Source organism: Amblyomma mixtum, chromosome 6 (genome assembly GCF_055824585.1).
Source record: "Amblyomma mixtum isolate Tamu chromosome 6, ASM5582458v1, whole genome shotgun sequence".
Classification (NCBI taxonomy): domain Eukaryota; kingdom Metazoa; phylum Arthropoda; class Arachnida; order Ixodida; family Ixodidae; genus Amblyomma; species Amblyomma mixtum.
This window is the reverse complement of record NC_143017.1, coordinates 90,816,302-90,831,920: the sequence shown is the minus strand read 5'-3', so window position 1 is coordinate 90,831,920 and position 15,619 is coordinate 90,816,302. Positions and strand designations below refer to the sequence as shown.

At 44.4% G+C, this 15,619-nt stretch overlaps 1 protein-coding gene across 1 annotated transcript in view; it reads right to left on the bottom strand.

The window, feature by feature from the left end:
- The window catches only part of Tbcd (tubulin folding cofactor D), a 51,007-nt gene that overhangs the window by 12,382 nt on the left and 23,006 nt on the right, over positions 1–15,619 (bottom strand). Inside the window, exons 9-12 of the mRNA XM_089548348.1 lie at positions 12,743–13,035; positions 9,682–9,843; positions 8,349–8,549; positions 4,399–4,685 (exon numbers count right to left, since the gene is read on the bottom strand). Coding sequence (XP_089404474.1) covers positions 4,399–4,685; positions 8,349–8,549; positions 9,682–9,843; positions 12,743–13,035 — 943 coding nt within the window. The remainder of the gene's footprint in view (positions 1–4,398; positions 4,686–8,348; positions 8,550–9,681; positions 9,844–12,742; positions 13,036–15,619) is intronic.

Genomic DNA, 15,619 nt, shown 5'->3' with positions numbered 1-15,619 from the left:
GGAGAGGGGGGTTCAAGGCTCAAAATTAAGCCTTTGAGCTTTAGAAAGGAGCTTTAGAAAGTGAGCTTTAGAAAAAAAATTGTATGGGTAACATCAATAGACAGGAAAAGAACAGAGTGGGTTAAGGGACAAACACAGCTTAACGATATTCTAGCTGAAATCAGGAAGAAATGGACACAGGCACGGCATACAATCTGGATGAAAGATAACCGACGATAGGGTATCTGAATGGATTTTAAGGGAAAGTAAATGTAGCACTGTGCAGGCATGGCAGTATCAAAGATTTATCTTCTATTCCCCATTCTGATATATTTCATGTATCAGTATTAGGTACCGTGTGCCAAAAATGAAAGTATCAGAGTATTGATATAAAAAATACATTATTAGTGTATTGTAAATTTTAAAAATACTTGATATTCAAAAAAAAGAATGTGCGGCATGTTTTGAGGCCATTGTGAGTCAGACTTTGGGCGAGTGGCACACTGAAAAAAGGGAACGGAGTAGAATTAGGCATAAATGGTGCTAATTCCACTGATCCACTCAGTTTGCTTTCTTCCTGCTTCATGGTTTGGCAGGCAGACGATGAATATGTTGCGCTTCTGTACACCAGTGACAGAAGGGACGAGGAGATAGGCTCACCACTGCGACGGAAACAAAACCCCTGGGCCCCAAATTAGCCAAAAGAAATGAGAGTGCCATCATGCCCACAAACTGACAGAACATTTGTTTTTGACTCTGTCAGCACGATAGAATTCATAAACTCTTTCAGACGAGGGTAAATGATCTCATCAGAGCCAGCAGCAACAAATGCGTCAGCTAACACACTCCTTTCATTTGGAGAAGCAAGTGCTCCAACAAGTGAAAATTATTAAGAGGCACTAGTGAAACTTGACTATCGCTAATATGCCTCCAGAATCCTCGAGTTGACACGGCCATGCTTCACTATTTCCATTGAAAACAAAAACAAAAAAGCAACCTTGATATTATAACAGAGCAACATGCTCATCTTTTCCAAAAGAAAGGCTTTTTGATACGGTTCGCTTACAGCACAGTTGCATCACATATCTGTTAGAGTGAATGTTATTACTTAATACCATTAAGTAAATGCAATATCTATTTAACAGAGATGATTAAAGGGACACTGAGGAGAAATTGAAGTTGGCTTTTATCGACAGAATACCAGCTCCTGATTACAAAAACACCACTCATACTGACAACAAAGCTCTTGGAACATAGAAAAGAGCAAGAACCAAAATACAGGTGTCGCCGCCACAGGCCAAACTCGCGAGTACAAGCGTGATGACGTCATAGGAGAAAACAGTGCAGCTAGAACCAATGGTTCTAGTAACACTGAGACACGAGGAGCCACGAATCACTGAGGCGCAGCCAATGCATGCGTAAATCTTCTTGACGTCGCCAGATGGCGCCACGTACCCGGCAGCTACGCGTGCGTCCGCAGCATCAGGACCAATCAGCGCCTGCTCATCGGCTATAGGCAGGCTCCCGGTATTCCGCTAACGGTAACAAGATACATGGTATGCTAAAGGTGCCTATTTGCGAGAACTTCGTTGACGACTTCGAGAACAGGATCCATCGTAACGCTGGCAAAACGCCGGTGCAAACGTAAGCGAAGCGACGGTAGCGACGGCCGCAATAGCCGATAGATGCCTTCAACGTGCGGCCGGCGGTAGCTTTCTTTTCAGCTGCTGCTAGGCCGCACTGCTGGCCGCCAGAAAGCACGGAGTCCGCGTTACGTCATGTGCACGTCATGTTTCATGTCACTTAGTCCTGTGTCGTCATAGGAGAATCCAAAGTTTGAATCAGAGCGGTGGGAAAAACTTTTTCAACTTCGAATCCAAATTTCTTAGAAATAAATTAATTTTTCACTGCCGGCCAAGTGGAAACAAAGCCACGACATGCCGAACTATCGGATTTTGCTATAAAACAAATATTAATAGAGCTCTCCTCACTGTCCCTTTAAGATATATTTTGCCTAATAAAAGCATTTTACTCACTTATTTATTATTTTTTTTGCTTTCCTTCTAACTTTTAAAATATAGATTGTTCAACATCAACAGCTGTAAAACACAGTGCTTGGGAAAATAGATTCTCGGCTTTCCCAAGCACACGGAGCTTGCACCTTTTATCACAGGGCAAAGGCAGAGGCCAACGGGTAAATACTGCAGTAACAAACGAAAAGCACCAGAAAGAGTTTGAAGTTTATTCACATGTAGTCACGTGCTCACAGATCGGTTCACAAGAAGAACATTAGCTAAAAAAAAAAACAAAAGCTTTTGACAGGCTCCTCACGGAAATGACTACTATTTCAAAATCACCATGGCTTCAGTTCAATGCTGAAGTTCTTACAAAACCAGCTGTGCCCACAATCCATGTGGCCGGATTCATTAAAACCCTTTTAAAGACAGTGTGCTATAAGGAATACAGTAAAGATTCCAGAAATTATGAAGAAATTTGTTAACTTAAGTAACTGTATTACTAGCTTATGAGCGATTTCAGTGATGTATTGAAGTATCGAAGATACAGTATTGTGTAGCTGTAGTGGAAATCAATTTTGGCTGTGTATTTTGTATCATTATCGGAAATATGATTTTTGTGGATATCGGATATCAGCCTGCGAAGGATGCATTTCGGTCAGCAGCAGTGATGATGGTGACAAAATAACTAACTAAATAGCAGACTACCCTAAGGATAAACTTAAAGGGGACCAAGGAAATTTGTTCACCTAGTCAGAAGTTCACCTTAACAGAAGTGCCCCCAAAAAAGAAACATGCACATGCCGGATGTGTCTAAATACTGTAAAAACTCATTATTCGAAGTCATCGGGGCCGCAAAAGATATTCAAATTAAGTATCATTACGCGGGTTCACAGTCGTTGCAAAAGTTGATCTTAATTGAAGGATACACGAAACAGTTTGTCGTAAACAAATTTTTTTTTTGCACTGAATTCTATAGCAAACCACCGAAATGTTCTCACATTGTTCATCTTGTCTAGGAATTCCCCGTTAACGAATTCGCTTAACAGGACTTTACTGCACAGTAACAGTTGTTACATCCGCAGCAGATACAGGTATGAATGTGTCTCGTTCTTGAAGTCCCACATAGGTAAGTTATATATGCAAGTGGTATTTTCTGGCAAGTTCAACTGGAGAAGACTTTGTCATGCGGTGGGACATAGCTGGGCTAGTTATGTTGACAGTGATGATGACATCATTTATGCACACAATGCTAGGTAGCCACTGCACAGTATAAGCTCTCACCACCCCTCATGCATCGCAGTTTACACAATCGATCCCAGATATATCAAACTCGAAGTGAATAGTGGAAAAGTCGTATATAAAAAATTTGATATACAGAACATGGCCACAGATAACCTTATATGTAGCTTAAAGCGTGAATACGGTGCACCCATACTATCAGTTTGCTTCCAGCAGCAACCTGCCACCCAGCGACATGCGTACTGGATCATAGCCTCTGGCTATGACTGAAAGCATGCCGCTTGCTAGTGCCGATCAGACTAGATCACGCATCGAAGCCTCAGTGGATGGTGCTTTGGAACTACCCATCATCGCCTATCACAACAGATCTAATCCTGTTACCGGCACACTGTTAAAACAATACCTCATTAAAATTTAAGCGCAGATAATTTCCACTACGCTTTCAGCACCAAAGCAGGCCAGGCAAGAGCCGCCGCAAACCACCAGCCAATTAGGTTGGCTTCGCCACACGACAACTGGTGCACAGAACACCGGCTTCCCTGTATGACAGCTTTGTGGCATTGAAAATAAGTACCTGGGATTGAAAGCTATCCATAACCACACTACACATACCCCTCATCCCACAGTTTTACAGCGTATCTACAATGCAGCCCCATGCTGTCAACAGGTGCCCACCAAGGTTTGGTTTGGCTTGGTTTATCGAATTTAATGTCCCAAAGCAACTCAGGTTATGAGGAACGCTATAATGGTGGGCTCCGGATAATTTCAACCACCGGGGTTCTTTCATATGCACTGACATCGTACAGTACATGGGGCTCTAGCATTTCGCCTCCATCTAAATGAGACTGCCACGGCTGGGATCAAACCTGCGTCTTTCGAGTCAGCAGTCAAGTACCACAACCACTGAGCCACCTCGGCGGCTTGTGTCCACCATGGCGACATAAGTCAGTCAGTCAGGTCAGTTTTGTAGGAAGGCCATCCGGAGACACACTACGCTACGACACACAGTTTGATATATCCAATGCACCGCTGAATGGGAATGCAATAAATGCAAACAGAAGTGGTATACTTCTAAATGGGATTTTCAAGGGAATGTTTTAGCTGCTACATCCAGGATCAAGTGCAGCCACAAATGTACACTTCAGCACGACTTACAACCAACCTTAAACGACGTCATGCAGGCCTTCCTGACACCCACACCAGCGTCACCCTTCTTGGGACAGTGGGTGTAGTCATCCATTCCTTGAACGAGGACATCGAGCACAGCTTCTATCTGCTGCTTGCTGACTCCACCTTCCCCAACGCCAACAGAAACACACAGCCGTGCCAGGGAGAGCACTGCCTCTGTCTTGGAGTCAATCTGCTCCCGACCCTGTGTCACAGCAGTCTCAGTGAGTCCACCCAGGATGGCCTCCAAGTACTTCCTCTGGAGGAAGCTTGGCAGGGATCCTGAAAACAACAGGACCGATATATACGAGGGGGTACCCAAAAGAAACCGGACTAAATTTTTTGGTCGGCAAAGCTTCTGTGATACCGCGTTTTGCCACTAGGAGTGCATAGAACGAACATTCCAGAGTCAGTAAGCCGAGTGCCGTCGTTGAAGGAGGTCAGACTAGTTTAGGCAGAGTTTTAAAGTGACGACTGTTTTGTGTGAATGTCGTTTTTGCAATGGCTGATTTTCGTGAACAGCGTGCGCCGGTGAAATTCAGATTTTTGCTCGGAAAAAGTTGAATGGAAACTCTTGAAATACAGTCGACGACCGAAAATTCGGACGCCTGATTTTTCGGACATGCTTGATTATTCGGACTTTTTCGCGGCACCGCGACATGGCCCGTAGAGCCAATGTGTAAGAGCACTTGAAATTTCGGACGCACCGCAACTGACCACTCGATTTTTCGGACCTCGTTCGCACTCGCCGCCAGTACCCAAGCCGCCATATAATGTGTACAGTGGAACCTCATTAATTCAGACTGCAGGAGATATCGAAAACTTGATCAAACAAAACGAAATTCAAGCTTAAAGGGAGCCTCTTGCGACGCTGAAATTCTGCGCGAGTCGGCACATTGTGCTCGCGTGTTTTCGAATTGATACTGTTCTTGAATGTCTTCCGCCGCACGAACTTGAACCGTAGTCTGAGTTCACGGAACTCATCTGTGCCGAGTCTTTAGTCCCGAACACGGAACGCGAATACGATCGCGGAGGCTACGCGCACGCCGTGGCCTCCGCGATCGAAGCGCGCTTCGGGCGCGCCGCCGGATCATATCGCGGCCGCAATCTGCTCCGGCGCTGCACCGTTCGCGGAGGCCACACGCGCGCTCACCGGAGCTTCCAAGTGCCGTCTATGGATGGCGCCGTGATCATTATCATCAACTTTTTTCTCCGTCGCGATTTTCCGCTGTTCACATCGGCATCAGTATCGCCAGCTCCAGCCTTTCGTGGCGTGTTGGCATGCGTGTTAGCGCGTTCGCCGTGATACTAGTTAGTGGCTTTCGCGTGCTGCCGCCGAGCTTCACAGTTTTAGCGCGATGGGCAAGCACCTTAAGCTACACGGCTGGGAGTTAGCTCTCGAACGCGGTCGGTAAGTGTGCGGCGGGCGGGAAATTCGACGTGGCCGAGAAGTGCGTCCGATGGTGGTGCAACCAAAAGAGAAACACAAGCTGCAAAAAGCGCGCTTTCCGAGGCAAGCCGTGCGAGTTTCCTGAACTGGAAGAAGAGCTGCTCCTCTGTGTGATGGAATTTCGGAACAACGGCTACGCGTTGACAGCGGACATGCTGTGCGGCTTCTTTTGGCATGAGCGTGCACCAGAGCGCAGCACCAGCTCAGGAGTCTAAATACTTCGCGAGTGACGATTGAGTGTAGAATAAATGTCGCTCATTCCCTGGTTGGTGTGCTTTTACTTAAAAAAATTTTTTACGCACATCGCGTGTATGGGCCGCACCCCGAAAATTGGCCCTCGAATCTGGAAAAAAAAAAGTGCGGCCCTTATACGTGTTTATACGGTATTCCGCGCGGCGAAATATAGTCGTGAGGAGCTTTAGAATATGTGCAATACAATTGGCCGCTTTCTCCGGCATAGTGGTAATAAGTTTGTGATTTTTTCGGTGAAATTTGATTTTTCGGACTGCCCGATTTTTCGGTCGTTTTCGCGGTCCCTAGAGAGTCCGAAAAATCTGTCGTCGACTGTATTAAGAAAGGCGTACAAGGACAATGCTATGGGGACAACTCAAGTGTTGCTGAATCAAATCCTGTATCAAAGCAACAATCATGCCAATGGAAAACTTCAAATTCACCTCGCCTCAAGAAAGCTCGTCAGGTGAAACCGAACCTCAAAACAATGCTGATTTGTTTTTTCGACGTGAGAGGAGTCGTCCATTGAGAATTTGTTCCGCAGGGTCAGACAGTTAGCCAGGCTTTCTACTTGGATGTTTTGAAAAGATTGGGCAACAGTGTGCGGTGGAAGCGGCCAGATTTGTGGCGGTCGGGTGACTGGTTTTTCCATCATGGCAATGCCCCTGCTCACACCGCCCTGTCTCTACGACAATTTTGGACCAAAAATGGCATGACCCCTATTCCTCAACCCTCATACTCTCCCGACCTTGCCCCGTGCTACTTTCTCTGTTTCCTAGAATGAAAAAATAGGTGAATGGAAAGCGTTTCGCTGATGTTGCTGAGGTGAAGAAAAAAACGACGGAGGCACTGTCAAGCATCACAAAAGATTAATTTAAACAATGTTTTGAAAAATGGAATGAAAGATTCGACAAGCGTATCATTGCAAGTGGGGAATACTTTGAAGGAGATTGAAGGTCTGTGCTTAAAATGTAAACAAATAAGTTCAAACAAAAATAAGTCCGGTTTCTTTTGGGTACCCCCTCGTATAACACAATAATAGACAATGAACAAGACATTCTAATCTATCTAATCTATACACAAAAAAAAAACTTTGATCACAGGTTTTTATTTTTCTTTTAATTTGGGGATACAAATCGGGGCTATTCCAAATTTGGGTAGAAAACGAGGTTATCTAACAAAGATTTTCGTAACTCCGGCTTTTCAGTGTATTTTTAACTGCAAAGATAAGTGACTATTAGAGAAAATTGTTGCTCAAAACATAAAATTGCCTATCTACACTCATTACTTTCAAAAACTGTCTAGAAAGAGCAGCTTGCAGGAAGTGCTCTTTACATCAGGTACTCCTTTTGCGTGTATCATTAAAATTGTTTGATTACAATCATGCAGAGAGAGGGAAATCAGTTCATAGTATGCCTCTGGAAAAGCATGTTTGCTCAATTGACGAATATCTTTCTTAAAGGTGCACTGAAGAGGAATCTGAACTCGTCTTTTTGCCGCGGGAACTCGATCTACACGTTCCTAGCATTCTTAGAAACTGCAACTTATTGCCCTGTATGGCCGATTTCCCTAATTAAATCGAATTAACGTCCGGCTCCCGCCCTTTTTTTTTAATTCTGCCTCGTACGGTGGGCGGAGTCGACCAACGCTTGAAGTTCCTTTCAGCCAGCTCCGTGGAGGCTTTGCTTTCGCTTTATTTTGTTTTTTAGGTTTCCATGAATAAATAGTTTCATTCGCAGATAATATAGCCGCAAAATAAGCCCGCAGAAATAAAAATATGCGCGAACTATTTGCTACTACGGACTACTACGTATTACTCCGCCGATGGCAGAGCGGCAAGCCGCCACGGGACTGGGTGAAAGGCACTCCACGCGTTGGTCGACTCCGCCCACCGTACGAGGCAGAATTAAAAAAAAAGGGCGGGAGCCGGACGTTAATTCGATTTAATTAGAGAAATTGGCCACACAGGGCAATAAGTCGCAGTTTCTAAGAATGCTAGGAACATGTAGATCGAGTTCCCGCGGCAAAAAGACAAGTTCAGATTCCTCTTCAGTGCACCTTTAATACAAAAATGAGTTCACTCATTTTTTGGTGTAGCATGACAACAAAAATTGAACCTTGGGACTAGCCACCTGCCCTCCTGCCTCGATTTCATTAACTCACCCTACCAATAACTTTCGTAGCTAGCGAAGATACAATTAGACAGAGCACAGAATCGGCCACGACAAATTCCGTGCAATGTTTTGCCTGCTGCACTCACTCACCAAGCGCGTGAGCAAAATTGCACCGAACTCCTTCAGTGGCTGACTTCAGTCCCTCCAGGTAGTCCGTGACGATTTCCTCACAGATGTCGGCCTCCTCCTGGCAGTACTCTTCCAAGAAAGCTGAAAGAGCTGCACAGGCATTCGCCCTGAGGCTGCTGTCGTCCCGATGGAGGCACTGGGTGATCACCGACAGCCACTGGTCTGGCCAGGAAAGAACAAGCATGACAGGGAGACAATAAGTGCATAAGGCATTGCGCAAGCAGCTCATGGACAAATAACTCGAAATGACAGGGATGCCATTTTTTGCTAGGGAACAAAACAACACAGAAATGAATGAGCCTGTTTTTCTGCGTTTGTTCTCTTTATCAGTTTTCCACAGCCGAATCCAGTCGTCTATGCATTTCCTTAAAAGGGCCCTTCGTCATTCTACATCCGATACAAAACTTCTTGCTCACGTCCCTTTTATCCGTCCGGTCTTAGAATACGCCAACATAGCCTGGTTCCCCCACACTAAAAACAACGTTAATACGCTCGAGATGGTGCAAAGGAAAGCCGTGCGCTTTACCTTCAACTGCTACGGCCGCATGCATTCAGCCACAGATCTTTTACGCACGGCAGGGCTTCACACGCTGACCAGCCGTGCCAAATTACACCGTTTAAAGTTTTTGTATCTACTTCTTAATAATGCATTAAAGATGTCTCCCACAGACTTTGTTCGTATAAACACTACACGAGGAACACGTCACAAGCATGCACTCACCCTTGAAGAATATTTCTGTCGCAGTAATACTTTCCAATATTCTTTTTTTCCACAAGTTGTTCGAGATTGGAATCAATTGCATCCGTCAGTCACAGCCCAGCGCACCATAGACAAATTTATTACCCTCGCTGAGAGTTCTGTACTTTCATTCCTCTCATCATAACCTTGCTCGTATTCTTCTATTGCAGTACTCTTCTCAGTGTATTTATTGTAATCAAGTGACATCATCAGTTTGATGACATGATTGCTTTATTATTGCCATTTGTATTGCATGTTTTGCCTTTATTTTCTACTCTTAAAAAAAATTAGCACTGAACCTGTATTTGTATGTTTTGCCCTCTCCTGTAAAAATCCCAAGATGGGATTGACAGTATTCCGAAATAAATAAATAAATAAATATCACAACTACAACGCAGTGTTTGTCGCACATTGCCTCAAACCGCTCATATTTCCCTAGCCGTGGTTTTAAAATCAGCCCGCCCCTTAGGTGACAGCAAAGAACTGAAATATTTGTGCTTAGCCTTTATTTAGAGAAGTAGGAAAAAAAAAATTAAACAGAGAAGAAACACTCACCAAGAACAACTCGTGACTTATGAACAGGAAAATGGGAGATGGAGAGCTTGTATATAAAGAAGCAGAAGGTCTCTTTCATCTGGTCCCCTCCAAAGCTGCTGAAGAGTCTGTCCGTTTCATAATTTGATGCCAGCTCTTTCAGCACTTCTACAGCATGGCCACCTGGAAATGAGCAAGTAAAACGCAAGCTGTCCCATTACCTCATGCTGTTTCAGACTGCAAAAATAACAATTTTTAATTCAAACAATTTTTAATTCAGCCTCCATGGATCTACAAGAAACCAGCTCAGGGATAACAGCCGTTAGCATCATTATACGAGTTGTAACTTCTCAAACCAGTAAAGACTACCAGTGTTAACACAGCTACAACATTAGGTAAGAGCTGTGCAGTACGTCAGCACATGCATAAGTTGTTTTAGTACAGTCATACCTTGCTATAATGAAACAGTTTATAATAAAATAATGAATATAATGAAGGAATGGTTATTCCTCTTGGGAGCTACCGTAGAGGCCGTTTATTTGATATTTAGCTCTTATAAAGCAAAATTTTCTGATAAAGAGATATACTATAACAAACCCCAATACATCGGTATGTAACTCCGTTCAATACTTCCATACCCATTCAATGCGACAAACTGAAATTGCTACACATAATCCACTCTGTCGAGTACTGCACAAAAAACGTGGAAAGCTTTTCCCACCTCCAATGGGACCCGCATGGTGCTGTTCACCAGACAATTCATCAGCATTGGCTTCCGCATGACAAAATGACGTAAGCACGCTCATCTTCCAAAACTCGGGCCCACTGATGCTTCACTTTGAGGGTTGCCAAGGTCATTGGTGTTACCCCATTCTCCAATCTCCTTCGCTGCACATAGTCCACTGCGAGCACACTGGACTTCTTAGGCCAGGTGCCGAGGGCAATATATTTTTCAATTCTGCAGATTGGCCGCATGGTCTGACTATATGACAATCCATTTTGTCTGCTTGATGGTATCAATGTTCCACTGTTTCCACAAGGCTAAGATTGGTGACAGCTGTGGAAAACGAAAGCCCAAGAGAGCTTCTGGTGACCAGAAGCAGCCATAATGAAAGCAGTAGTATCAGGTGCAAAGAAATAACAGACAGATGACAAACAGAGAAGGGCTTTGACGTGACTCTAAGCCCACTATCTACAACCCTCGGCAACAAAGACATAATTACTAACGCCGTCACCAGCAGTGGAAAGGAACTAGAGAGAAGATGGTTGAAGGTTGGAGGTGCTCCACCTGTCCTCTTTTTCTCAGTCTGCCCCAAAATTTCCACTGACTTGTCTGCCCGGCCACAATTTGTCACTCATCATTGCCAACATTTGTCATCATATATCCACTCTCAAGAAAAGTCCTTCATATTGTTCATGACTTACGCAATAAAACATGCAACCCACAATTTATCAACAAACGTCAAAACCGCTGCCATACTGAATCTCTTGTCCCACAGACTATAATCCTGTTACACCTTTGAAAAAAAAAAAAAACACAGAAGGACATCTCATCGTTATTTATTCTTTCACTTCAAACTTCAAGGCACTTGCCTGATTCATCCTGATCCCACTGTCACAACCCACACTGGATCATATCTATTGCAAAGCCTAATTACTGCTATCAAAAGGTTAATCACTACCTCATCTATTAATAGCCTTATTGATGCTAGGATAGACTTCTCCGATATATTACCCATTGCCATCTCCTCAGTTGTACTGCTCATTATTATAATCGCTAACTTTTATTTTGCCCTGCTGCCTTGAGTCACCATCCTGATTTGTTTGGTTTTGCTGTGTTCAGCAACATGTTACATTTCGCACATTGTTCTTACAATGTTTGCACATGCTCTGTCCAAATGTTCCTCTTCAGTGTTTCTTTATCTCCTTGTTTGTACCATGAAATTTGGTAGCTGTATAACCAACAAGCACAGCTGTTAGCCATCAAATCTGAACCCTATGTTACAGCGGCTTTGGTTTACACATAATGTGAGACATTACATTGCTCTGAAGTTAAGAGAGCAGCTTAGGAAAATGCTGAAGCACTAAGAGCACCTCAGCGCATGAACAATAAATGCTGAAAGCACTGCTTTCACAGAAAGGGCAATGTGATAGTGCGTACTGTATCTGGTTTGGTTTGGCTTATTGGGGTTTAACGTCCCAAAGCGACTATGGCTATGAGGGACGCCGTAGTGAAGGGCTCTGGAAATTTCGACCACCTGGGGTTCTTTAACGTGTGCTGACATCGTACAGCACACGGGCCTCTAGAATTTTGCCTCCATCGAAATTCAGCCGCCGCAGCCGAGATTGAACCCGCGTCTTTCGGGCCAGCAGCCGAGCGCCGTAACCACCGAGCAACCGCGGCGGGGTACGTGTACTGTATCTGAGTGAACCAACAAATATACACAATCAAATGATATGTAGTATATGCGGGATTCCATGTCCCAAAGCTGTACAAGGGCTCTGAGAGATGCCATAGCGAGGGGTTCCAGGTTAATTACAACCACCTGGAGCTTCTTACTTTGTCATGACATCACCCAGCATTTGGGTGTCTTTTGCATCCATCAAGACACAGCCATTAAAGCCGGAATTCAATCCTATGACCTTGGTCTCAGCAGCCCAAATGCCACAGCCACTGCAGCGGGTCAGAAACAATCAAGTGCAGTCCTGTTGGGTGGGGGAGGGGGAGCAGGATCGGCAGGGCATGCCCACACCATGTGATACGGGTCCGCAAACACTTCCCCACAGTGTGGACACTCGCCCGAAAAGGCCGAATTGAAATGTTTAAGCACTGCCGGGCACAGTACTATGCTGGTGTAGAGGCGAAGAAGCCAACACTCCTCCGCCTTCTTGAGGCCTTTACGGGGGCTGGGTATCGGCCGTGAATGGTTTGATACAGGGAGAGAGTAGAGATCTCCCGAAAAGTAATAGCCGGATTGAAATCAGCAGCCTGATCAGGCAGAGAGAGGTGATGCCACAATCAAGAGCAGCAACATCTTGAACACATCTTGAATACATCTTGAACACAGGGGGAAAAGCTCACCCAGGGCATCTTGAACGGTCTCGCCCCTCTTCTCTCCCAGCTCACAGAGGGAATGCACGACCTCTCCCAGGGCCAACAAAGCCCCCAACCGGGTGTTCAACTGCCGGCTCCTCAGCGCATCCAAAAGCTTGGGCACGCAGGCCTGCCTCACAAAGCCAGGGTCGTCCACGGTCAGCATGAAGAGCGCTCGCGAGCACAGGGTCCTTATGGAGGGGTCCCAGTGTCCCGACTTCTTCTCCACCAGGTGCCAAATGAGTGGCTGCGTGTAGTCAATGAACTTGGCGACCTGCAGGCTGTTTTCATGCAAAAACAGTGAGCAAACAGACCTTTGTGATCGAGAGTACATAAGCTGCCTCGCACGCAGCAAATGGAATACTCACTAAACATTTAAGGGGTTCCCAAACTGAGTTCCGGGGAACCCCGTGGTTCCCTGAAGCCCCCTTTGGGTTCCCCAATTCCTTTACCCCCTTTGTTTCAAGATTAATAAAAAGGGACTTTTTTTAAGCTGCTGGGCATCTTCATGCTCTTTTCGCATAATGCTGCACAGAAGACTTAAGGGGGGAACCTGGTCTTGAAAAAAAATTTTTATTAATCTAGATATAGTAATGAAATTTTCAGGCCACATGTATTTTTGTGTGCTGATTTTAGATATGTCATTTAATTTTGTGTAAAACAATTCCTTGAGCACTTGTGCAATTTTTATGCAAGTCTTTTCGAGAGAGCATATAAGAAAATTTGCTGCAGGAAACTCACTGAAATGCATGCCATTGGGCTCTCTGACACCAAGGAATGCAATAAGGGTAAAATTATCATCCTGGCTATCATAGAACTTGAGTTACAGGGTACTGAAGCTGCCACTTCACAAACAGGAATACACACTTTCCTTCTCATTTCTGAAGCGACAACTTCAAAACTCTATAACTCAAGTGTTATGATAGCCAGGATGATAATTTTACCCTTATTGCATTCCTTGGTGTCAAGAGAACCCAATGGCATGCATTTCAGCGAGTTTCATGCAGCAAATTTTCTGCAAAACTTTTCCCAAAATACTTGCATAAAAATTGCACAAGTGCTCAAGGAATTGTTTTACACGAAATTAAATGACATATCCAGAATCAGCGCACAAAACTACATGTGACCTGGAAATTTCATAACTGTGACTTCATTAATAAAAATTTTTTTTCAAAAACCATACCCCCCTTAAATTTTTACAATTCACCAGCAGTAAACTAAAAACATTAAGGCGCTCTGTTTATCTCGGAACTCCACCTTTCTCGGAATATTCATCTTGTCTTTACAACTTGACAAGTTGCTGAGGGGATATGTGTAAAAAAAGCTTGCCAGCTGGTGCAGCTGCAGTACAATAGAAGGCATGTGGCATCTTGAAATATGCCAATTAGACGAAAGTAAACAGCTACTTTTTTGTGTAACAAGCTATAGGCTTCTTTTGTGAAACTCCTAGTCACTAGGTGACAACACAAATACAGCGAGAGATCAATAAGTCATGAAAACACAAAACCTTTCTTAAAAGAGACCTCTTTATAAATAAAGGACAAAAACGCCTCTCGAGTACTTGTCTGTTATAAAGGAGTTCACCTGTATTTAGCACACAGAATGGAGCGGTGCAGCCATTCATTTCACTAATTTATCTGTGTGTTTCACTTCTATACTACAACAATGGACTTTATAGAACACCAAGTCTTATAACTGTACAAAACCTTGAATAAGCACACACCATGTTACTAAAAAGCCAGATGATAATGACCCGAAAGCACCTGCAGACTTCTTTTAAGAACTGCTGGTGCAAAGGATACCATAAGCAGGCAGCTGAACGATGTTATTTTCAATGAAATGATATTTGTGTCATCCTGTCATACAACTACTTTGCCACACAACGCATTCTCCTGAACTGCTCTAGGTATGCAGGTCACAGCAGACCTATGCAGTAATTAATGCAACAGCAGCATTAGAAACAGCTGGTCACATCAAACAAATTTTTTTCCCCCACACACGATGTCGTCAGCTCAGTAATGAGCTGAAGCTAGAGACACCGTTCAGGAGCGAAAGGAACAGATGAGAAAATAACTTCGTGATGCTAACAGGGGCCGGTGCTCAAATTTACTTAAGTCCCTTTTAGGTGATGCAACATACAACACGATGCCTTGCTGCAAAGATGGGAATAGACAAACACCACTATCGACAACCGTCAATTGATTCTTTGGACTCGGCAGGACCCACAAATTGGTCCGAATAATCGAACAGTCCGAAAAATTCATGAACTTCAAAAAACCAACCTTTCTGCGAAAAAATGGCTTTAAAAATCTCATAATAAGTTGCTCCCCATGTATCACTTGCAAGCAACAATATTAGATTGTATCTGAGCCACAGTCACACTTTTGTCACATCACGATACCAGACAGTGCAATGCGGCCGCAGGGCTGCCGCAAACGAATGCACTCATCGTGCAAAGTAAGAACAGTCAGTCTGCATGGGCAACGACACTCACGAAGACAAAGAGGCAACCCATGGGAACGTGTGAATGCCGCCGAATGCACCCAACCCACCCCCTCCTTCTGCATCTGCTGCCCCATAGGCGGCACCATCCAAGCTGCGGCGGATGCTGCAGCTGTCCCATTTACAACATGATTGCGCACTCTTTGTAGGCCATCTCGAAGGCAATTGAGAGCATGGCATTATCTCTAATGGCAACTATGAAGAACAAATAGCCAAGCCTATCCAAGACGGTTTGTCCAATTCACTCCCGTCAGCGCCCACCAACTTTGTTAACTCTGTTTAAATCCAAGACGGAGCCTCTCAAAGACAGCAGTAAACGGATTTGGTTGTGACAGCGATGCCAGCTTGCATCTGCATTAGGCA